This window comes from Ascaphus truei, chromosome 10 (assembly GCF_040206685.1).
Source record: "Ascaphus truei isolate aAscTru1 chromosome 10, aAscTru1.hap1, whole genome shotgun sequence".
In the NCBI taxonomy this organism is placed as follows: domain Eukaryota; kingdom Metazoa; phylum Chordata; class Amphibia; order Anura; family Ascaphidae; genus Ascaphus; species Ascaphus truei.
Window position 1 is genome coordinate 33,962,795 of NC_134492.1, and position 26,233 is coordinate 33,989,027.

Below are 26,233 nucleotides of genomic sequence, written 5' to 3' on the forward strand. Positions count from 1 at the left end.
CTGCACTTTAGTGTGTGTGCAGACAGCATTAGGGGTATAGCTGTCAATTACTGTGCAAGCTTTCAAAGTCACACCCCACAATGCCTTGCTGCTGTGGATGCAAAGCATTGTCTGGAGTGACTGTGGATGCTCCTGTTGTAGTTAATAGCTATCATCTCCAAGCTGGCGTTAGCCCTATCTTACCTATGTATACAATGGCCAATATATATTGCCCATTATATATCTGGCAAGATAAGCAAAACCAGCATGGAATAGGTGATAAAATATGACTTTAAATACATTACACTACATTAGTGTAGTGCTCCATTAGTACTAGCTCTCTATGACTAGCTGACCACAAGGATCTAAAAGGGGTTAATAGCATCATTAAACTGCACTACCTACCCCCTTTGGTCACCTTAGTTGCTAGTAAAGCATTGTCATGCAATGTTTTATTAACTGCTAAGGTAATCAAGGGGTTAAACCCAACTACCCATCACAGGGGGCAACTAACCCCGACACCCATCCCTCTATCCCCAGCCTCCCTTTTCCCTTCCCCCCCCCCTACAAACCTAGCCTACCTTCCCCCTGTAGGCTAATGGCATATAGCCCTATACTGCTGTGGCACATCTGAGTCTAACACATCACCGTTTTTTCCCTGGCTTTTTCCTGGAATGCGACGCACTTCACCTGCACGAAGCCCTATCTGTAAGGGTGAAACGCATAGAGGGGGAGATTGCGGTGTAGCCCTTGTGTGTTATTGTTACAATAAAGTTGATTGAAGAACATCCGGGAGCTTCACTGACTCAGGCATGCGCAGTTGCGCTGAAACCTCTCTTGTATCTTGTACACTTCACCTGGAGCATGTTGCATTCATTTTGCGTTCTCAGCCACGGGTCATGTGCGGTTGACGCGCGGTTGATGCGTTTATTGAGAATGGTTCGGATTTAATAGGTTGCAATTCTTCGCGTGTCCGCCAGATGGCAGATATTCATGAATTGTAATGCACATGCGCTTCAGTAATGTGTCGACTTGCAGGTGTTTCGTTTAAAAAAGATACCACAGTGTGCTATTGTTACTTGGCCTTGAGACTGAAGGAAGAGGTTGCAAAAATGTATCAATTTAGGCTTTTCATATTATAGAAAGACAAAGACCAGTTTCTGTTACAGTATTCTCCAGAGATCCGCCGCCCGCCATGAGTGTTCAAGTGCAGCCCGTTTTCCAAAAACCCGACAGAAGTTACACGTATTTGATATGGGCTGCGATTAATGCAACAGATGATAAGATGGCAACAGTTGCTCAAATTTATCAGTATTTTATCGAAAACTATGACTTTTACAAATTTTCGCCAGCTCCTCATACGTGGAAGCGTGCAATAAGGAAAAGGTTATGTAGCGATCCCTGTTTTTATCGTATTGAGCCACAATTTGTTGGAGGGTATTGGTGTGTATCACCATCTTTTTCCTGTATCTATGATCATGCAGACGGCAAAAGGTGAAGAGTCGTGTTAAAACCAACTAAGAAACGACAGTCGCTGCCAAGCAATGCACCAGCACCGGCTTCCAATAACGGTCCCACCGTCAGTGACAACTCTGAGCCTGAGCCGGATTTCGCGTGCAGTTTCGATCAAGCTTGCATGTACCTAAGCAATTTCCAGCCTCATCAGCTGACTACAAGTGGACTAGTCCCGCTGCAAACTATCGACGTGGATGATCAAGAACGCTGGACTGGCAGTGGACAGGCGCCGGCGCCAGCTGAATGGGAAATTCTATGGTGAGTATTGTTGCCGTATTATTTTCAGTGTTTTTTTTTATTTTGACAATACAGTATCAATATCGGTGCGATTCAAAAGTCAAGCGATTCTCCTGTAAGCAATATCATTGGCTGCGAGGCTTCTACAGTACTGTATTGCAGATACTGAACAATTGGTGGAACACTAGGCGCATGCGCATTGGAACCTTCTTGAAACGCATACAGTATGCATGTCATTACATCGACGGTAGGCGCATGTGAACAAGAGACGCCCCCCGAGAAAATTATTGGTGGGACTGGCTGGGAACTTCTTTAGGGGGCTGACCATTACAGTAAAACTTTTCTTTTTGTTTTTCCTCAGAAAAGAAAATGGCTAATGGAGGGATTTCGATGGATAATATCGCTTTGTGTAACAATGCCTGCACATTGCTGAATCGGATTTAAAAACCCATGTGGTTTCAACACACAGATTTTGGGAGGGCAGTAAAACAACATCAACATTTCACATTACCCTGTTGACAATTTAACATTGATTGTAAAATGCTTAATATTGTCTGTATAAGCAAGTCAGCAATAACCAAGATTTAACCTATAAACACGTAAATAGCTCACTTTAAAAAACTGCATCTTTAACTAACATCCATTTTTTTATATCTTGCTTTTCTTTTGAAAATAGACCAAAGCAACTCTCAATGAATTTTTTGTGCGTTCCATAGGATTGGAGTCAGCCTCACTGATTTTTACTTTAGCATCAGCAGTCTCACATACTTCAATTGAGTCTCACTGAGAAAAGTCAAAACAGTCCCATTAAAATGCCATTTGTTTGGTCCAGAACCTCCAAATGTTATTGATTTTGGTCTTTGGCAATTGACATCTCATTTGAAAAAGAACCTGTGAGTGAGTGAGTGAGTGAGTGAGTGAGTGAAGAGGTTAACTCCCTCACGTCACGGCATGACCACTATGCAGGTCCTAACACTACCTGTGAGTATTCTCATTTACCTCTAAAGTGGAGGGAGAAGGGTCTCAGTGGACCTGTCCTGCACAGGTACATGGAAAAACCTGCTACTTAAAAAGTGGGGAGGGGTGAGCTTAAACCCACGGAGGAGGGGCCACCAACCTCCAAACAACTGTTGCTAGTTGACAATTAATGAATGCACAATCCCTGCAAGCTCTAACCCCAGGACCCACCACATCACATATACTGTATAAGTGTGTCAAAAGGAGTGCTACTCGGTATGGCCAAATGTATACAACAAAAGACAAAAATACCCAATGCTACATCCAATGTGACAGAAAATACATACTAAAATACTTAAATGATTGTATTCTCATAAGTAAGGCTCATTTAGTTAAACCCGTTGGCCAAAGCGTTATAGCCTGCAGCCACGTTAACTAAAAGGTCTATAAACCTTGCTTATATGAAGCCTCGCTGTCTCATTGTTCCCGAGTTTACAAGGAAGCAGGTTCAGAAGCCTGCTAAAAAGCAGTGTTTCAGTTCCCAGAAGGATTGCCTGGGAACAGCTGGGACTCACACCCAGCACCAGAACCAAAATTGCTACTGAAGCCTGCTAGGAAGCAGCGCTTCAGTTCCCAGACGGATTTCCTAGAACAGCTTGGACTCACACCCAGTACAAGAAACAAGAGTGCTACAGAAGCCTGCTAGGAAGCATGGCTTCAGTTCTCAGAGGGATTGCCTGGGAATAACTGGGGCTCACACCCAGCACCAAAAGTACAAGCTACACAAATCTGCAAGAGAGCGCCTTCACAGAGCTTCACAAGCCTGCTTCAGTTCCCAGGGGGACTGCCTGGGAATAACTGGGATTCACACCCAGCATAACAAATACGGACTTTCTACGTTGTTGCAGATACATGCTGTTTGTTTGCTGATTAACACTTGCTTCAGCAGATTTCCAGTCCGGTGAATAAAGCACTCTTTATTTGAAATTACATGGTGTGTGGACTCCTCATTGTGCCACCTGTGCTGAAGCAGGGATATCCTTAAAACCTGACCGTAACTGGAGTTGGGAAGCCCTAATCTATATCATGATATAATGATGGTCATATCTTAATCCATGATACCAAAATTGCTAAGAAAATCATCAAATGGGAATACAAAAATCGGACTGGACCATTATGTCAATGTTATCCCAGAGATAGTTGGCTGGTCGGTCTTTTTACCATGCTACATAGTTACCCTAATTAAGATGACTATACAGTGATGATGCCATGCCAAGAAACAAATGCGGCTGTTTCTGGCACTGCTGAACTGCAAATGCAGTATTTAATACAAGTCATAGTAACTCAGCAAATGACGGAGGACATCCTGTATTCTTTCAACAGCTAGTCCTGGAGGGTAGATTAATAAATTAAGAATCTTGGAACTTTATAACATGAATGTGCCATGCTGGAGAATAAATTGATGAATCTTATATAAAAAAAAACATAATTCTTTTATTAATATATTAATGGAATCTAACGTTATGGCTCATATACAAATTTATTAATTTACTTCAACAAACGTGGATAGTTAAAAAGAGTTATGGATAAGAAGTCACAAGTAACAATGTTAAATCAGGACATATTTGGTCAAATATGTATGTATTTGCTGCACTAATAGCTCAATGTAAAGAGATGAGAGGAAAAAAAGTGAGTTCCAAAGATAATAAAAAAAGATTAAGAAAATGGTTGGATAGGGATTTTAAGCATTTCTTCTTCCCGAGATACATACCACAGAAGGTACCACAGTTCTTGATGCCGGTTTAAAGGCCACACGTGATGCGGGCCAATAAGAAACCGCAATGGATGACGTCCCGATTTCCTATTGGCTCGCGTGACACGTCCACTTTATTTACCCAAGACGTAGGGTCTGGCATTCCATAGGCTCCATAACGTAGTGGCTAGGTCATGCTCTTAGAGTGCTCCTTTACCAGGGGAGATGGTGGATGAGGACTCCATTTCCGGGTTCCGGGACTGCTCTGAGGTATATTGACCATGAGACAGTGGGTCTTATTCTATACAGTGCAATAGTGACGATTCGGCACCTACCACACAGTATCCCTGAAGTGAAACCTTTTTACATTGTCTTTGTCTGCCATCTCTAGCATCTGAGGTTACCATAGACCTTTACACTGCACGCTTATCTCCTGAACCGAGCATCAGATTCAAAAAACCTGTCAGAAAGGGCAAGAAAATATCTCTTAAAGTAAGGTGCCAAAAAAATGCAGATCAGCATATAGACTGCTTCTTTAAAGAAATGCCTTGGCTATCAGCTCACAGTCTTTCAATAACTTTCTAATTATCTGACAGTGGGGGAATTGTGACAAGTGTGACCTCTGGAATAAACAAATCCTGAATGTGCACAGAAGGAATGAATAATTCATACACAGGAAAAGGCTTTTCATTGGCACTTGTTTGTTTTAAATCTTGTAGGGTAAGGTCCTGCCTCCAACTATGGCTGCAGCATCATTTATGTTTTATGAGTGATAAATAATGAAACGCCTGGAACTGGCTTAGGCTGAACTCTATGAAAATAAACTCTGCTGTTTGAAAAGGGTATCTTTGCACCTTAACTGCAATGGAGTATTAATTTTCTTTGGTGGATGGTGCGTTAGTAGGGTGGACTACACTGGACTAAGCAAATAATGTAAGGTTAGATGTAAGTGTGTCTCTCTTACATAAAGGAGATCCTTAAGCCAAAAGAGTTAATAATGTCGCTCAATGTGAAACTACAGAATGAGAAACAGAGGCCTTGAGGCATTAATAAGAACAGAGATCAACAGAGGTGTTAGCAAAAAAGAAGCTGATTAAGAGAGGCCAAAGAAACCAAGTAACATTTTTGTCCCTAATACCAAGAGACTGGAGAATGTGAAGGAGATTATGGTGGTATTGTATTGTATTGTATGTCTTTATTTATATAGCGCCATTAATGTACATAGCGCTTCACAGTAGTAATACATGTGGTAATCAAATAAATAACAGATAATATAAATAACAGATCATGGGAATAAGTGCTTTAGACATAAAAGTAACATTTCGGAAGAGGAGTCCCTGCCCCGAGGAGCTTACAGTCTAATTGGTAGGTAGGTAGAACGTACAGAGACAGTAGGAGGGAGTTCTTGTAAGTGCGTCTGCAGGGGGCCAAGCTTTATGTATCATGTGTTCCGAATATCCACAGTGCTATTCATATGCTTCTTTATGCAAGTGTGTCTTAAGGTGGGTCTTAAAGGTGGATAGAGAGGGTGCTAGTCGGGTACTGAGGGGGAAGAGCATTCCAGAGGTGTGGGGCAGTCAGTGAAAAACGTTTAAGGCGGGAGAGGGCTTTAGATACAAAGGGGGTAGAAAGAAGACATCCTTGAGAAGAACGCAAGAGTCTGGATGGTGCATAACGAGAAATTAGGGATGAGATGTAAGGAGGGACAGAAGAATGTAAAGCTTTAAAAGTGAGGAGAAGAATGGAGTGTGAGATGCGGGATTTGATCGGAAGCCAGGAGAGGGATTTCATGAGCGGAGATGCTGAGACAGATCTAGGAAAGAGTAGAGTGATTCTGGCAGCAGCATTTAGGATAGATTGTAGGGGAGACAGATGAGAGGCAGGAAGGCCGGACAGCAGGAGGTTACAGTAATCAAGACGGAAGAGAATGAGGGCCTGAGTCAGAGTTTTAGCAGTCGAGCAACAGCGGAAAGGGTGTATCTTTGTTATATTGCAGAGTAAAAACCGACAAGTTTTAGAAATGTTTTGAATGTGAGGGGTGAATGTGAGAGAGGAGTCGAGTGTGACACCTTGGCAGCGTGCTTGGGCTACTGGGTGAATGATCGTAGTTCCAACAGTAATGTGGAAGGAGGTAGTAGGGCCAGGTTTGGGAGGAAGTATGAGGAGCTCTGTTTTAGCCATGTTGAGTTTAAGGCGTCGGAGGGCCATCCAGGATGATATAGCAGAGAGAAATTCAGAAACTTTGGTTTGTACAGCAGGTGTAAGGTCAGGTGTTGAAAAGTATATTTGTTTGTCGTCGGCATAGAGATGATAATTAAACCCAAAAGATGTTATTAGGTCACCTAGAGAGAGTGTGTACAGAGAAAAGAGAAGAGGTCCCAGGACAGAGCTCTGGGGTACCCCCACAGAGAGATCAATAGAGGAGGAGGAGGAGGTGTTAGCAGAAGAGACACTGAAAGTACGATGGGAGAGGTAGAATGAGATCCAGAATAGAGCTTTCTTCCGAATACCAAGAGTATGGAGAATGTGGAGGAGAAGAGGGTGGTCCACTGTGTCAAATGCTGCAGAGAGGTCGAGTAATATGAGCAGAGTGTAATGACCTCTGTCTTTGGCAGCATGGAGGTCGTCAGTTATTTTAGTGAGGGCTGTTTCCGTGGAGTGATCAGTGCGGAAGCCAGATTGTAGAGGGTCTAGGAGAGAATAGGTGTTGAGAAAATGGAGCAAGCGAGAGAATACAAGATGTTCAAGGAGTTTTGAGGCTAAAGGCAGGAGGGAGACAGGTCGATAGTTAGAAAGACAGGTAGGGTCAAACTTGCTGTTTTTGAGTAATGGTATGACTGTTGCATGTTTGAAGGAGGATGGAAAGGTTCCAGAGCAGAGGGAGGAGTTAAAAATGTGTGTGAGCGTAGGGATTATAGTAGGAGCAAGAGGTTTTAGGAGATGGGAGGGAATGGGGTCAAGAGGGCAAGTGGTAGAGGGAGAAGAGGCCATCAACAGCGACACATCCTCCTCTGAGACAGTGGAAAAAGAGTCAAGGAAGGCAGGAGGAGAGTTAGGAAGAGGTGTAGGATGGGAGGAAGAAACAGAGGGGATGTTCTGCCGTATGGATTCCACCTTTTCCTTAAAATAGTCAGCAAAGTCCTGAGCGGAGATGGAGGAAGGAGAGGCAGCTGAGGCTGGTTTGAGTAGAGTATCAAAGACAGAGAACAGTCGGTGTGGGTTAGACTTGTGCATGTTGATAAGTGAAGAAAAGTAGGCTTGTTTAGCTTGCGAGAGGGCAGAGTTGAAACAGGATAGCATAAATTTGTAGTGAAGGAAGTCTGCGAGAGTGTGAGACTTCCTCCAGAGACGTTCAGAGGAACGAGTGGAGGAACGCAGCATGCGCGTGTGGGAATTTAGCCAGGGTCTAGGGTTAGAAGGGCGAGTGCGGCAGAGAGAAAGCGGGGCATGTAGATCAAGAGAGGAGGACAAGACAGAGTTGTAGTTCCTGACCAGGTTGTCAGGGTCTGTAGCAGAGTTGAGAGAGAAGAGGGAGGAGCTTAAAGTGGACTCAAAGTCAGGTAAGTGAATAGAGCGCAGGTTTCTGCAGAACCGGGGGGTAGATGGAGGTGGAGAAGGGGAGAAGCGAGATAAGGAGAATGAGATGAGATGATTGTCAGAGAGAGGAAAAGGGGAAATAGAGAAATTGGAGAGAGAGAAGTTTTTAGTGAAAACCAGGTCTAAGTAGTGGCCATCCTTGTGGGTGCTGGCTGTGGTCAACTGTCCCAGGCAGCAAAGAGACCAAAAGAAGGACGAGTGACCTTGAAATGGAACTGTATGGAAAGCATTTTTATGGATACGTTATTTAGGGCAGTTTCAATAGAATAAGCATGCTAATCTGATTGTAGATGAAGAGTTACAACAGTGGTGGGCAACATGATACATGGCAAGATCCGCAAGTGCAGCCCTTCAGCCCCTAAAAAGGCCACACAGTCCTTTGCCATATAACCGCTCCCTATAACTCCTCCTATCAGTCCATATAACCCCTCCTATTGCCCAATATAACCCCTTCCTATAACTCCTCATATTGCCCCATATAACATCTCTCCCCTCCTCTCTCTCTTTCCCCTTCTCTATCTTTCTCTCTCTGTTCCTCTCCTTTCTCTCTGTTTCCTGACCACTCTCTCTCACTTTTCCCCCTCTCACCGTTTCCCCCCCTTTCTCACTCTGTCCCCACCTCTCTTACACTCTGTCTCCCCCACCTCACCCACTGTCATTCCCACTCTTCTTGTAGCTCCGTCACCCGCATGCTCGTTTGACAGGGTAAAGTTGGAATGGAGAAAGGGGCCAGGGAGAGAGGAGGCTGGGGGCCGCAGACTCAGTGGCGGGGGGGGAGGGAGGGCACAACATTTTCTGCGGGGGGCACGGCACTTACAGATGCCCCGCGCTCTTCCCCACAACATTTAAATAAAATGCTGGGGGAGCGCACGAGGCCACTGTATGTCGCTTACCTTCTCTCCGGCGGCTTCTGCCGATGCGTCACCATGACAACGCGGAGTCAAATGGCAACGCAATGTCACATGACGTCAAATGACACTGCTGATGCTGGAGAGAAGGTAAAGGGGGGTGCGAGCAGGGGGGAAGAACAGGCACCTAGGCACAAAAAAAGTTTGTGCACCCCTGCAGGCCGCATGTAGCCCACCAGTGAGTTAGAGATGAGACAATGAATAATGTGAAACGTTTAATAAGCTTAGAAGTACATGTCAAGAGGGAGACAGACTGAAGTAGAATCAAGGGTATTTTTGTAATATTTGTAACTGTTGCATCTTACAGTATCTATTATTAAAGCAGCTGCTCCTTTCTGTTTCACACCCATAAAAAAATAAAAAAAAACCTCATAATGTAGCCAAACTAGATATCACTTAAACTAGCAGCCTACACTGATTGTAGTTGTATTTGCATTTTATCTCTTCTTGCTGTTTCCAACCAATGCTTCGTTCAGGAGATAGAAGCATTCGACTGATTAGGTGTCTGGGAAGTTAAAATCAAGCTTCCCACAGAGCCAAGTTACCATACTAACCTCACATGCCAGAAATTTAGAAAATCTGGATTTTTCACATAAAGAAAAAACATATATTTAAAAAATAAATAAAGAGCAGGATATCCTCCGGAGAAAAGATACCAGCGTTATTAGACTTTACATTACATAGCCCTCAGGGGGGATTGCTGCCTTAAAATAAATGATCTATCTGGAATGGACACAAACACACGGGGTCACCATCTTTCTAGAGCTCTGCTTGCCACCGCTGTGCTCTACATGATATTTTGAACAGTCCCTCACCCAGTGGCGGATTTAAAAATCCGTCGCCTCTAGGCCCTTTCCTTGGTACCTCCTGCCTGGACTGCCCTCCTTCTTTAGTGTCGCGGCATCAAATGACGCCCGCCGCGACATCACGTTGCCATGGCAACTCGACACCATGTGACGTTGCGGCGTCATTTTATGCCGTAACACTGAAAAAGGAGGGCGAATTGAAGAAGATGGTAAGAGACCTTTACAGAGGCCCCACGCTCTCCCCCGGCAATCAGTGGGGCCTCTGTATATTGGGGGGGAGGGAAATGTGCCACCCCAAAATGTTGCCGCTCTAAGCCAGGGCCTATTGGGAAATCTGCCACTGTCCACAACCGATGAAGGCGTCCCCCTTAATAGTTCTAAGTAGAGGCTGTGCTCCGTGTATTGCTCCAATTATCATGTTAAATCTTTAACTAAAAGAAACATTGTGAGCTGCAGGACTAAATCACATTTCGTTAAACGGCTGCTTTAAGAGAATCTAGTTCTTTGGATAAGTCGGTTCCAAGAATAATTAAAATGAATTTCAAAATTTATATTCAGAGAAGTCACCTAATTAAGAAGTCAGTGGCAGCTGTTCTATGATTTGTTTTGTTGTTTAGCTAGAATTGATTCTTTTTCAAGGATAGATGCGTCGAATATCCAAGAGTTTTGGAAGTCTGTGTTGGCAAAACAAGAGAGAGAAGCCCTGAGCCGCAGGAATGCAAAGTGAAATGAGTCATTTTAACTATTTAGTTCATCAGAGAATGTTCTGCTTGGCAAGGCTGGTCCTCCTGCGGAATTGGATGCATCTCGCCACCACCAAGTTAACGCTTGTGTCTGGCCACCGGGGGACTCTTCGCCGCAGCCACTCCGCCGCTGGACACTCAGCTGCCGGCCGTTTCGCCAATACGTTAAGTTAACTTATGGGGTTTTAGCGGTAATGGTAGGGGTTTTATGGTAAGGGGATTAAGGTTTTTAGGATAGAGGGTTGCTAGTAGTAGGGGTAAATATTAGGGTAGAATAGAAAGAGAAAAAAAAGCGCACAACTCATAGTGTAGTAAGTAAAATAAAATATATTATACAAATGGTGACGGTGAGTATCGCACGTACAAGATGATTAACATATATAAGCATGTCATGTAATAACCAGCATGGTACCACAAGCGAACACAAACTCACATTCACCATTTGTATATTTTATTTTACTTACTACACTATGAGTTGGGAGATTTTCTTGTTCTTTTCTATTTTAGTGCCATGAGATGCTGAGCCATCTTTTTGCTCATCAGCCAATGCCCTAAATATTCATTTCCTGCACTCAGGTCATTTATTTTATAGTGGCCGTTATTAGTTTTTGTGTTTTATACTGCTCACAATTTATTATTATTATTCACAATCCTTGGTGTGCAATTTATTCTCCTTTGTTAACCTTACCCCAGCCCTGAAAAACCCATATATTAAGAGCTTACCTTGGTGGTGAAACGGCCGGCAGCGAGATGTCCCCGTGGAAAGGTGAGTGGCGGTTTAAAGCCGGCGGCGACTGGGTGGAGGTAAAACGGCAGCAACCAAATGTCCTAGACCGTCCTCCTACAAATTATGTTCTGTCATAACAACTACCTAACCTGACACAGGTGCACCGAAACCTGTGTTTATTTAACCCCTTGGGTGCCCTGTGACACTACCGGGGCCCAGTAGCTATGCCATGGCCTTTTACAGCTCGTTTTCCAGGGAAGATCAGCTTCTGTGAGCGGTCACGCAGGAAAACAGGAGGAGGACTGTTCCATTTCCAGTGAGGCCGCGATCACGTGATGATGATGTGCCCCTCTGCTATGTTTGCTATTCGACTGTTGTATTTAGAGGCTATGCATCTTTATCCCTGGCTTAGACGCACTAGATGTGTCAAGACAGAAGTTAAATATTAGAGGTAGTCCAAGTAAAAGTGGATAAGAAGCTACAAGTGACATGCCCAGTGTGCTAATTTGCCTATCTCTACCCAGAATCCTTTTCCAGTAGCTTAACCACATGTGACAATAGGGTAAACGAAGCCGATTTGGGAGACCTATCTCTATCTGTGTTGTTGAAGTGAGTGGTGGTAAAGTGAGAAACAGCATGACTTGGTGAATCTGTGGTACGATGTTAGGTGCAAGAGACAGAACTGCATTAACAAATCACCAAACGGGAAAATAACCTCAAAGCAATGATGAAACGTAGTAATAAATAGTGAATATAAAAGCTGAGAGAAATTAGCACTTGGGTGGACAACGCCAGTCCTCAAGGCCCACCAACAGGGCAGGTTTTCAGGATATCCCTGCGTCAGCATACAGTAGGTGTGTCAGCCATTTTGACTGAGCCACTGACTGAGCCACCTGTGCTGAAGCAGGGATATCCCTTATACCTGGCCTGCTGGTGGCTCTTGAGGACTGGAGTTGGTCACTCCTGAATTAGTGTATAGTATGTGTATTATCAGTAATTAAAAGGCTTGTAATTTTGGGAAGAGCTGAACTTTATCCAGTTCTTTTATGCATGGCTAACTCCTCCAGTAGCAAAGGGATTGAAACAAATCTCCATTTAATGCACAAACAAGCATTCTTTACTTTGAAGATGTGCTTCAGACACTGGGGAGGGGAAGCTTTTCAAAGTAGAGCAGGAAACTGTATATGGCAGCAGAACATTCAAAGGACAAAGTGGTATTTGCCGAGGGCAAGAAAATCATGTTAGCTGCTGCAGATGTACACATTTAAAACAGTTAATTGTCTAGCTTCTCTAACACACTGAAAGTGAATATTTGGTCATGAGTGATGATACTGCAAACCGCTAGACTTACTTAAAGTCGTGATCCCTGAAAACACTGGTAAACTCAACATTATTCTCCAGTGCAGGGGTGGCCAACTCCAGTCCTCAAGTGCCACCAAGAGTCCAGGTGTTAGGGATATCCTTGCTTCAACACAGGTGGCTCAAACGATGGTTTAGGCTTAGTCCATAGAGACTCCAGCTGTGCGGAGACGCGCGGAGGCTGAGGGAAAGCGGGTGCTTTCCCTGGCCTTACTACGAGCGCCGTCCGGGGGCGGGCCAGTGACGTCACGGAGGTGGTTCGCCCTCATTGGGTTGCCCTCACAGCTGCCACGGACAACTACCTCCATCCAGGGGGGATGTTTCCAGCTATCAATCCACTATCTGGCTGATCTGGACAGTGGAGCGGCCGATCGTGGTTTCATCCTGGCCAATCCGGTTTTTAACCCACTGCGTTACTCATTTTTGTTTTTGTACGTGCATTCCTTACCATTGTACTTAATACATTTTAATTTTGACATACTACACCAGGTTTTGTGCTTTCTTTTTCTTTCCTATAGATTTGGATGCTCTGTCTCATTTGCCACAGCAGCAGGCTCAACTATATTCCTTAAGGGAAGTTGCATATCATTATATTCACTATATTTAGTTTGATTGTGATTGTCACCTATGTTAATTAGCCTATTTTTGCACCCAAATAATTCATGTATATCACATTTTGACTGAGACAGTATCTTTATATTATAGTTCACTATATATTTATTTGTCATATACTATCTGCGCTTTCTGGTTTTTGAAACATCCACAATGTTGCTGAATTCACAAACATTCCCAAATGTTTCTCAGGCCTCTTATTTGCGGGCAGTATGGCGGCAAATCCCAGGGGGGGAGGGGGGCGGGGGATTTCTTTAGTTTTATTTACATTTTATTAATACAGGATTGAAGCAGGGGTTCTGCAGAGCTGAACCCTATTAATTTCAGCTCCGTGAACCCCATGCTTCTGGAGGTACTACATAGGGGGAGCTGGTAGCCACTCTGGGTTTCACTTTATGTCTGCATTTCAACACTGCAGGGCTCTGCGGGCCAATAGGAAGCTGTGACGTCATCAGATGCGGCTTCCTATTGGCCCATGTGACGAGGAAGCTGAGAACAGCAGAAAGCTGCGGGAAATAAAAGCAGCCCCCTCAGAGGTATCTCTGGAAGCAGGGGATCCCCAGAGCTGAAAATAACGGGGTTCAGCTCCAGAGACCCCCTGCTTCCATCCTGTATTAAAATAAATGAAGAAAAAAAATAATAAAAAACTCGGCTGAGATTGCCTCATAAACCCATGGGATTTTGTCAAACAGTATGGCTGGATAAAAAGACTCCACTACTGTATATAATAAAATGGATCTCTAAAGAACGCTAAAATATTTTAATACACACGGTATGGTTATACACTACAATGGCTTTAAAGTTTACTATATCTCACATCATATCGTAATTTTTAATATACCATTTATATTTACGTGACGGGCCCATATATTTTCTGCTGTCAGCGCTGGGTTAAAATATTGGTAAAAGTAATTTGCTTCAAAGCAGCCATTACTTTTAAAAACATTTAGATTTTTTTTTTTTTTTCAAAGATTTTTTTTTCTTAAAAATGATGAGTGCAAACACTTACAATCCTGATTCAAGCAGCAATCAGAATTGACTCCGGGTCGAAACCACACTTTTCATAGCTCCCGGGGTCCCTTGGTTCCCGAGTTATTTATCTTTTCGTGTGTCGGTAGAATCAAAGATGGTCGCCGGTGTCTGCAGCTGGGAGGATTTCGAGCTGAACAGAGACGACATATTGTCTGTAGTCACACTAACCGTATGCTGGCACCTCAACAGTTAACACAGCATTAGCAGAGAAAGGGCAAAGAAATGCTGTTTTCTGGTTATCTAGAAGTAGCAAGGACATGAATTGAAGAGGTCATAGAATTTAAGGAGTGGAAATAATGAGGCACAACATGTTATTTATAGAAAGAATAGGGTGTAGTGGGGCCCTCTGGTATTTACAAACACAGGGTTATGGAGAGGCTAAAAACAAGGGTTTTGTTCTCATTATTAGGAAGTTTATCGGAATAGCGATTGATGGTATGAGTAGACATATCACAAGTAGACATATAAAAGTGTATAGACATAGTGTATGAGTAGGGAATCTGTGTTAACCTATGTCTCTTTTGGAGGCTGTGGCACCTCCTCCCAGAGCTCACTCCTCCCCCTTCACCCTTTAAGTTGGAAGGTCATTTCACTTGCTGCAGGAACAGGACCCATTATGGTTCCCCTCTCACAGAGGTAAGGGGAATGGTTCACAGTGTAGTGTAGGACCTGCATTATCTTGGTTATACCTTGACGTTGGTATGCAGGCTTATGATGCCTTTGGCCAAAGGGTTAACTAAATAACCAAGTATTTTATTATTATTGAAGTATTTTACTCTATGTGTTTTGTCAATTGGATGCAGCGTTGGGCACCCCCTGTCTCTTGTTATATACAATTGCCACGGTCAATAGCGCTCTGGTTCACTTAATAGATATTTACTTTGTGTTGGGTGTGGGAGTTTGAGACTGGGAATCTGTGTTAACCTATGTCTCTTTTGGAGGCTGTGGCACCTCCTCCCAGAGCTCACTCCTCCCCCTTCACCCTTTAAGTTGGAAGGTCATTTCACTTGCTGCAGGAACAGGACCCATTATGGTTCCCCTCTCACAGAGGTAAGGGGAAGGGTTCACAGTGTAGTGTAGGACCTGCATTATCTTGGTTATACCTTGACGTTGGTATGCAGGCTTATGATGCCTTTGGCCAAAGGGTTAACTAAATAACCAAGTATTTTATTATTATTGAAGTATTTTACTCTATGTGTTTTGTCAATTGGATGCAGCGTTGGGCACCCCCTGTCTCTTGTTATATACAATTGCCACGCTCAATAGCGCTCTGGTTGACTTAATATATATTTACTTTGTGTTGGGTGTGGGAGTTTGAGACTGGGAATCTGTGTTAACATAGTGTATGAGTAGACATATAAAAGAACTGGATAAACGACAGGGAGATATTGTTCTACCATGAATGTCTAAGACTAGAGATAACAGCTAAAAATGAAAATATGTTTTCTTACTGTCTAAATATTAATTGCTCTGGTTGATCGTGAGAAAGAGGCCACATTGGTTACAAGAAGGTATAAGAGCTTCATCCTGTATTTACTGAACTTAGAACCAGAAAGACCTTGAGCGTATACCATCGTGACTGTAGTTCTCCACTTATAACTAAGAATTGTATGTCCAAGACTTGTATTGATGGCATCCTATCTGTCTCTGAAAGAATTCGATCCGTGGTCTCATTGACTAAGGTAGAGAGATACCTATTTTCAGTGTCATCCAACAGGAAACTGCAATAACAATTTCTGATGATGTCGAGACTTCTTATTGACCAGTGGGAGTGAGGCTTGAACGGCGGCCATTTTCAATTTCTTGAAGGGAGCAGAAACATGGGTACATGAAGAGGTAAATATTTCCGGAAATTTCGTGATTCAGTTCTGGAGGACCCCCCGTTCCGATTCGGGCGGTGGGTGATTTGTGGTGCATATTGCTGCTTTACATAATAAAATTATGTAGTTGATATATTCATATGTAAACTCCATACCCATTTTTTTCTTTGCATTGATATCCATTGATTAGAATGCCCCTCTGTCTACTACGTATAACATTAATCCAGGGGTGGCCAACGCCAGACCTCAAGGGCCACCAATAGGTCAGGTTTTAAGGATATCCTTGCTTAAGCACAGGTGGCTCAGTCATTGGACTGAGCCACCTGTGCTGAAGCAGGGATATACCCAATACCTGCCCTGTTGGTGGCCCTTGAGGACTGGAGTTAGTCACTCCTGAATTAGACAGTCCACCGCCCATACTTGAAAGCCAGTTTCCAGTATACAGTATTGTCGTACTTCAACCGGCTCGAGCGTGTGACAACAGCGCACATAATGGATTTGCTTTTGCTTGTGTTATTTGCCCACCATTGGTGCAGCATAGTGTTAATTTGGGCCTAAACGTTGGGACTGAATTCACACCTTCAATTATAACTCCAATAGCCACAAAATACTTCTTTTAGAAGACATTGTTCAAGTGAATATCCTCTATGTCCCTGTCCATTTCTGCTGCAGTACAATATAATTGGTAAACAAGCGTGAGATGACATGTTTCACTGTGGAGCTGATCAGACCTGTGTGTATTCTCATCTTCTCATCTTGTGTTTCTTCCAGAGCCCTTTTGAATACATATATTGTCATTTAGGTGTGCTCGTTTTCTCCTCTTATCGAGAGGACGACGCTATACACATTTTTACCGTTATTGAACCATGACACTACCCATTACTTCTGGACGCAGGACACAAAATCAAAAGCTAAGCCAGGTTCCTAATAGACAATACTTTGGGAGTGAGAGGAGTTTATTTAGAGTCTGACGTAAGCATGCAAGGGAAAGGGGGAAAAAATGCAATCCCAGATGCAGGATTAAATGAAAATAATTATAATACTGTATGTGCGTTTGATAACAACACCCTCCCCAAGTCTTTCTAAATCGCTTCCCAAAATCAAAAGTTAATGCACATGCAGCAGGATGGCTGAAAAGAATACATACACAATGTTTAAAATGCATCTCTAAGACCCATTTTAAATATGCTGCGAAGTCGTCTCCCTCTTGCATGAGAAGATTTCATGACGATTTATTTGAGTGGATCGGAAATCTTTCAGTGGAAGGGGAAGATGGCTTCCCAGCTTATTGAAAAGGAGCCTAAGCTTTAGTTTTACTTTAAAAAATGGCTGTTGCACCAGAAGTTCCCTTGTTATTTTGATTCTGTAGACTTAATTCACAACATCTGACAGCTCATTGTGACGGCTGTTTTATTTTTATTTTGTGGACCTCTTTTTCAAACTAAAATGAGACATCCTGTCTTCGAACGGAAAAGATTGATGTGCTTTTTTATACATTTTGACAGGCATGACGGTTAATTTGCTGTATAATATAAGATGTATTTATTAACATTTAGTTTTCCTGACAGGAAGTCATCTGCTCAGCCTCTGCTGTGCAGTCTGCAAAGTCACAATGCGTAATGCGAGACAACGAAAACACATGTAAGCCACAGTGTAAAATAGCTTCAAATAAGTATACTGTCGTTTATAAAATGTAATAAAAATACGGTTTATAAAATGGAATCGCCTCTATTTTCTGAAGAACAAGCTTCCCCCTTTCTTTTACAGAAATCCTACAAATTGGCAAAGTAGGTTATAACAAGATGGCCGCCGTTGACAAGATACCATCCAAAATGCTGCTTAAACCTTTTGGGTGCCCTAAGACATAGACATTACGGCATGGGGTCTTGCACTCCGAGGACCCCAGGAAGTAGTGATTACGGCGTGGCCTTTTACTGCTCACTTTGCAGGGGAGATCGGGTTCAGTGCTTAAGAACTTGATCTGAAAAGCAGAGAAACAGAAGAGGACTGCTGCTCAGGGACGTAGCTGTAGCCCAGGGGCCTGCTCTCCCCCCCGCCCCCTGTCAGCGGCCCTGCTGACCATCTTTCTCTCACTTCTCCCACAAATAGAGGAGGGGGAGAGAGCTGAGGAGGGATAAGGCGGGGGAGAGAGATCCTCGAAATTTTAATAATCAAGGCATATTTTTCTCCTGAATCTATGGAATACGTTCACTTATAATGGGGACCTGAAAACAAAAATGCCCAGGGGCCTGCTCATGTCTAGATACCGTACGCCACTGTTTCTGCTCTTCGTTTTCCCGATTCAGTAACGCCGCAATGTGCCAGAGGGGATGTTGGACCCTAGTGCTGCGGCACCTGCAGCACCCAAAGGCTTATATTGCATGTGCCATGGTGAAAATGTTCCACTTCATGTGTGTTCCAAGGTGGGCAAAACCAGAAGCAGTCCTGAAGCAATGGCAATATTCTTTTTTTTTTATTATAAATAGTCACAAATTGTTTTAAAATATAATATTTATTTAGGTCAAGGACTCCAGAGGTTGCCAATTATCAAAAAATTATCCACAAAAAAAAGCAACAACAAAAATCAAAGTAGACAGGATTCTATTTGAATGTGTGAATCACCAAATAAAAATATATAGTGCAAAGTCCTACCAGTTGTGTTATGATCATTTACAATGGGCCCATTTAAAAAAAAATGTTTATTAGTGAGGTCTTGCGTCTCGCGTTGTAACAGACCGAACCCTCCTGGGACTGAAGGCTTTTTGGTTGATCAGGAGACCTAGTGCAGACAGTCTCTGTTGTATCACCATTACGGACTATGGGACCTTCCCGTTGCTGTAGCGGTTTCCTGGCCGGCTAAGCGTCAATAGGTCTGGCTGCATACTGTATGTACACCTGGTGCACGTTGTCTTTTTTTGTCTTCCTGTGTAATCAATTGTATGTGTAGCGTTTATGAAACCACACATTTCTTCTACATATAAATACAGTGGCATTAATTTGTGAAGGAGATTCTCTTGGGTAAAAATGCTTCCTTCCACATAACCTTGAGAAGATTTACTTCTTTCTCACTGTGCTGCGAAAGCAAACACAAAGGAGAGACATATGAGCTTCTGAAAGCTCTGTACAGAAGTATTACATGCTGTATATGAAGCACCTTCTTGTTGATCCATTGACACATCTAAATCAATGCATATTATAATGCCAGAGAGCGCCACAACTCGCAGCAAATCTCTGCCATTTTTTTCTGGCACTGAAGGTGTTCATATGATTACACATCATTGGGCTTCTATTGCTATAGCTGAGGAATAAATACATAATAAACATAGAAGTAATAACCCTTCCTGGGTAAACCAGCAATAACAAAATGTCTGGTAACTGAAAAATGGATCTTGTGTTTTGTTAACCCCACCCCCTGTACTGTTTGTGACAAGACAAAGGACTTTCAAAGCCCAGATGAATTCATTCAAAACCCCTTCAGTCTATATCTGCGTCGCCCCAAAGGCTGACAGCCTTTGGCGGCAACCAAAGGGTGTCCATCGTTTGATGCCATTCGCTGCTGTAATGTCACAGGTGCTCTATTGCTTCTAAAATTCACCAACCCTCTCATCCCCTGTACCCAATGTCTACTTACACTGACTATAGATTGCAAGCTCCTTGAGGCAGGGCCTCTTCTAACACATTGAACGTCTACCCTACCTCTTTTAACACCATTTAAATCCTGTCTGTAAATGTTACTTATGCCCATTATCATATCTCTGACTGTCTGTGAAATATCTGTAAACTGAAAGTGTATAACCTGTGTTCATTTAATGCCACCATTTATTAGAATAACTCTGGCTTTTCCTGTCTGTCTCTTGTGTAACGAAATAATTGTATTTCATTTGTAGTTGTTCTGCAACTGACTGTAACAGTATTGCGATGCCCCTTAAGTGGAGGCCTATATTTACTTAAAAAATAAAGGATGATAATGATCTCATATTGTTGATTCTAATAGTTCCCATTATTATGAAAAATGACTTATCATCATAGAATTTGACAGCAGATAAGAACTATTTCACCCACTTTGTCTGCCCATTTTCCTATCATTTGTAACGAGAAATCCTCATTGTATCAAACAAGCCTTTAGGATTCATATATGAATCAATAATTACTGTTTTCCATGGCAAATGGTAAATAATGAATCCTTGTACTCTTACCCAATGTAGCTTTTTAACTATTAGGTATATGCTTTGATGATGTCTGGGGAAGAATTCAGCTCCTTTGAAATGACTGTACAGTAGCTTAGGGTCTCCCTGATGTGAAGAATAGAGATGCTGAAAACTGTACAGAATGCATTCGCAAAATTATATGCGTCTTTTTCCTCCCAATTTAATTATCTACAAAAGTTTTCTCTTATCCTCATACAGCTATTAATGTTGCCAAATAAGTGCGTTTTCACATCCCTTGAAGAAGTACGCGCATGCGTACGAAACGCGTCGGGAAGTTTCGAGTGTTTTTAGAGCTTTGTCCTGGTCTGTGGAGAAGTTTGCAGTTTTCTGTGGAGAAGTTTGCAGTTTAACAGTTCAACAGCGGATTCGTGGTGGTATCGTGGTGCACCTGCGGAGGAATAGTGAAGGAGGAACGTCTGTGGTGGGACTCTAGTGGGCGTGACGTCACATCCGCCCGGAAGTCCTGTCATTCGAGTGACACACCTTCCACCTCTCTCACGTGAGGACGCCAGCGAGAGTGCTCCGGTCGCCATCTTGGAAGCCCAGCAGCATGTTTCCAGTTCGTTGCCTGTTTTAATCCAGCATCTTGTGAGTAGGGTTGTAATTTTACCCCTCCGGATGCGTGTTTATTTTACCCTCCACACCCAGTAATAAATCAGCTTTGTCTTTATTATTAGGCCGTGCTAGTGTATTTTCGTTTGTATGTCTTGTTTGTCTTGTGTTGTTAGTCTGTTCCTAAGCCCCAGTGTTTGATGTACTGCACCATAATTTGTTTCTTTCTCTTTTTTTCACATATACTTCGTTGATGTGAGAATCCTTGATTACCAGCTATATTAGGACTCCATTTGGACTTTACACCTTATTGGTTTGGTTTTCACTTTATTATTTGTGGCGCCGGTTCACCCCTTTTTCTCTATGCCAATTGACTGACTGTACTGTCAGTTTTTTACCTGGCTTCCAGTGTTTTACACCACTTAAGTGTTTTTATTCATATATGTAGCGCTGTTTTACACCATCTTTTTTTCTTTTTAACTATTAGGTATATGCTTTGATGATGTCTGGGGAAGAATTCAGCTCCTTTGAAATGACTGTACAGTAGCTCAGGGTCTCCCTGATGTGAAGAATAGAGATGCTGAAAACTGTACAGAATGCATTCGCCAAATTATATGCGTCTTTTTCCTCCAAATTTAATTATCTACAAAAGTTTTCTCTTATCCGCATACAGCTATTAATGTTGCCAAATAAGTGCGTTTTCAGTGAAGTATCAACAGTGAGTGAAACATGGTGTGTGCAGCCTATTTATAGTTTCAGCAATAAGCACATTGAGTGATTTTAGGGTGTTTAGCAAATTAGCAAGACTGCAATTCACATTGGCTTAATGCTGGGTGAATCGCTTGTGAGCTCTGACACTGCTTTTTGGATGCTCAAAAGAGGCAAATCTCAGCTGGTCTGAGACCGGGTGCATAAGTTCCACACTTCTCTAGTGAAGCAGTTTCAAAGCATATTGAGACGGGACCTACAGTATGTGAACTACAAAAGGTGGAATGAGTAGGTACAAAAAAATTCTACTTAATTACCGAGGTAGGCTACACCTTGGATTTGCACAAACAGTTATTTATAGTCTGTAAGTAGAACACGTTTGTGCTCTACTACTCAATAAATCACAATTGCCCTTAGCAAATGCAGACAGTTCTGAATAATTATCAGTGACAGACACAGAGGGCTGAGATGGCCACAGCTGGGATGAACTCTGCGTCATATAAACAGATATGATTCAACAAGAGTAAGATTTATTAAACTTATTTCCCCAGAGAAAACCTTATCATGCTCTGCCCCTTGAAGGGGTAGACCAACCTACAGTAGGATGAAAGTGAACTCAGGACAATGGCAAGTTATAAAAGTTAAATGTACAGTAGCTGATTGACACCTACAATCAGATAAGTAAAATCATTTTTCAACAAATGGATTTACTATGTTTGGCAAAATATTGTATCACTTACTGTATATAGTCATTAACATTGCTGGCGTAGATATTTTTCTTTGTTTACAAAGTAATTATGGTGCCATGCTTGGTCAAATAGATGGACATAAGTAGCACAACGCGAGCCGGGCAGAGAGAACGCCTATACACCATGACCGGTCACGCTCTATTTATTCAAAATGCGATTTTATCATTGACACATGTGAGTGCATTTTATCTTTATCTATAGATAAAAAACACTTCACAGGATTTCAAAATCATCAGAACACATTTTTGTTTAAACATATTGCACTATATTTTGTATGTTTCTTTTATTTGCATACATCTGCGCTCCCCAAACATCCGGACAAATACAAGCAGCGTGAAGCTGATGCATATGAAGTTACACTGTACATGCATTCTATAACTTCCCCGATAAATGTTACAATAAAACAGCAAGTTATCTCTGTTTTATTATTCCTTCTGTGAGATGCACATTTAACCTGCATGGGAAGAAATAAACATATCAATTAAACAGATTTCCACCTTTATTTACATCTTCCCATAATTTTCATACAATGTTTGATTAACTCTATTGGACCAGTCCATGCAGAAATAGGATAGCAGTTATATATATTAACCCTCAGAGTGCCCCATAACGTAGCTACCACAACATAGAGTCTGGAACTCTTGGGACCCCCATGGCATACTGGCTACATCATTGGTTTTCAGCTTATTATTCCACATAGATGATGTTCTGCGCTCCCATGGAGGCACAGCAGGAATAGAAGAGGAGGACACCGCGGTCACGTGGCCATTATATGTCACAGATTCTGTGGCACGCTACTGCCGCTGCCCCTCCTGTGCTCAAAAGGTTCAACTAAATCAGGGGTGCTCAACTCCAGTCCCCAAGACCCCCTAACAGGTCAGGTTTTAAGGATATCCCAGCTTCAGCACAGGAGGCTCAATCTTTGACTGAGCCACTGATTGAGCCACCTGTGCTGAAGCAGGGATATCCTTAAAACCTGACATGTTGGGGGTCTTGAGGACTGGAGTTGAGCACCACTGAACTAAATCTAAATACAGTAATAGGTTTTAAAGAATGTGAATATTGAAATCCTGGTCTCTGATTGGTTAAAATTATTTGGCAAGGAGTGCTTGGAATGTTATAAACCACATAACATCATAATTAGATGTCAATCCATGCAATGGAATATAAAAATATTTATACTGTATATCGGTACCCAGCTGTCCATGAATGCCCCAGGAAGTTAACAGTTTCAACTCCTCCACCAAGGGCATTAATGGTTTATTCTTCAAAGATTTACCTAAATATGCCACTGAAATAAGAAATGAAAGTACATTTGAATGAATGTATTTGCATACATGCTTTATGATAGGCAAGTTCTTACAAATCGTGCATCTGCCAGATTGATGTGTAGCAGGAAGAAAGTGCAAACCTAAAACACCGAATAACAATAGTATAAAACCTCTAAGTACAAGTATTATATCACCATGTAAGGGAGATGCAGCTGGTTGAAGGTTTTTTTTCTCAACAGCCCTTGAGCACCCCTGAAGAAGTTCAGTGAGCTGAATGACACGCGTAGGGTGGTCCCTGAAAACCGCAAGTACTATAAGCGATGCCGTGCTGTTCCCTGTCACTTGCATCAAAGCAGCTTGAATTGGAGGTTTCCATTGGCCGAATCGCCATCGTGACGGCACCCGCCGGGGAACCCAGAAGTGAGATGCACCAGGAGACTGAACATCAGCCGAACATGATCAGGACACCGACACTGTCAGACCCAGAGTGGTCTAACCGCTTGTTTTACACCTGGAGCATGTGAGTGAGTATTTTAACCATAAAACTGATTGACACTGTATACCTCTTCTTTTGTTCTATGATCTGGAGAGTTCCTGCTACACCAACTACGATCCAGACCAGATACAATCTGACAAACGCCTAAATATCGCTTCCACCACGTGAGTGGGCACTCTTAAGACCTAACGCTCAATTAAAAAAATTGTTACACATTCTCACTGTTATTTTCTTTCTTTTTACATGTTTGAGGGGAGTTTGCACTTTGGAGTTTTGTTTGGCATCTGCCAGATTGATACCAGAACAAATAAGCCTCTGGAGATTCACCCTAATATCATTAGGGACCTATTTTAAATACACAAATAGAGGAGTAGAAACCTAACTGGATTACTACAAATGACTTGGGAAAAAGTTAAGGATAATAAAATGTCACTCACCTCCACAAATATGAAGCACTGAAGGATGGTGTCATTCCTCCGGGTTTCTCTTCGGATTTGTGGTATCATTATCTGTCGACAAAATAAATCCGTTTTTATTCACATATGTTTGGAACCATGGAATTACATTGCTTGACTCTTCATGAGATCTATTATGCTCCACACCACTGTTCATCTGCAGCAATAGTCTCCAGCGGTATGAAACATGTTAAACATGTCTTCATCATTTCGCCCAGAACACTTACTGTAGGATGCAGAGGTGAACGCCGCCTCTGGCCTTGCAGATGTATTTGATGCAAAGAGGAACAGGAAAACAGTGCCTGTTATAGGCAGCAAACATGTTGATAAACCTCATTAAACTATGATGCGGACTAACTTCTCTCTAACTTCTCCTACAACCTCTCCCCAAAGGATGCAACTGCAGTAAAGCATTTTGATACATTGATGCAAAGTGACACAATGTGCACCTGTTTTTGCTGCCATGCTCAAGTTTGCAACATATTTGAGGAAGGCTAGTTATTTAATACAGGTCCGTAATATTATTAGCAATAGCGACAAGTTCATATTCATTTGTTAGAGTAACAAAAACATTCCCACGTGGGATATTACAATTTTGTAGACTGACGGTTTTCGTGGTAAGGTCCTAATATTGACACGAGGGAGAGTGCCCTGTCTAATGAGAGATATACAGTCAAAGACAATAATCTGGTCCTATAAGTAGTGAAAAATGGGTAAATTAAAACCAAATTTATTAGGTATATAATTAAAATATATCGGACCAGATTGGTACAAAATAAGTGCTAAAATTGTCAAAAGAAATGGGTTGTGCTATGTCAATAAAGTGAAAATTGTACTCTAATAATGAGAGCCTGTATAGTCAGCACAACCGGCAAGATGTCCTGTAGAAGCACAGGTACGTGGGTGCAGACAAATCGAGTAACAACTTGCTGACAAATGCTTCAAATGAACGTCACATACAGTGCCGACAACAAATCATGTAAATAAATCAATTGTAAATGTCGCATAATTCTTGCCTTGAGCCAATAATGAGAAACTGCATACGTGAATACTCAAACACCCAATAGGTGGTATATAGCCACTGCTCACCCTACATATTAGCCGCGTTGTCCTATGTATAAAGGAACACAGACAGTAGATGGGTGAATAGATGAGTACACTAAACCCACTGACCGTCTGAAATAAACAGCCCACTGATCAATTGAGACCCAGTGTAGTGGGTGTAGGTAAAATGTTAAACGCAAGGCTATATATGCCTATAGGCTCTGCAAGAAAAAACACAGAGGTGTACACACATTAGCCATATCAGAATATGTCACAAATAATGTCTCATTATACATCCCAGCAAGGTACTGCTGATCTGGGTACAAACATAACTGTGAATGCTAGCAGGCAGACATAAGCTGTAAGCAGTAATGACAGAAACCCCTGCGGTATGCCGGCCCTGACTGTTGTAACTGCACACAGGGAAGGGAGAGAAAGTGTGGAAGTCCCTACACACCAACATATACTTTCCCTGCAGGGAAAAGTAACAATGTGCCAGAATCTGCTAAGAGGATAATCATCTCCTAACTCCTGTCCCTCAAAAACATACCCCTATTTCACAAAGGGGGGAGAGGAGTGGGGAAGAGGAAAGAACAGAGGGAGAGAGGACCCTCGGTACTTATCTGAACTGTCCCTATGGGAGCATGAACCGCGATGTCTGTGAAGCCGGATGGCTTTGTGTGTGGTGCTCTGTGCTCAACGCAA

At 42.5% G+C, this 26,233-nt stretch overlaps 1 protein-coding gene across 1 annotated transcript in view; it reads right to left on the minus strand.

The window, feature by feature from the left end:
* PLPPR5 (phospholipid phosphatase related 5) overlaps positions 1-24,600 on the minus strand; it is a 174,524-nt gene extending 149,924 nt beyond the window's left edge. The window contains exon 1 of the mRNA XM_075616487.1: positions 24,467-24,600. Coding sequence (XP_075472602.1) covers positions 24,467-24,535 — 69 coding nt within the window. The 5' untranslated portion in view covers positions 24,536-24,600. The remainder of the gene's footprint in view (positions 1-24,466) is intronic.
* Between the last annotated feature and the right edge of the window lie 1,633 nt (positions 24,601-26,233).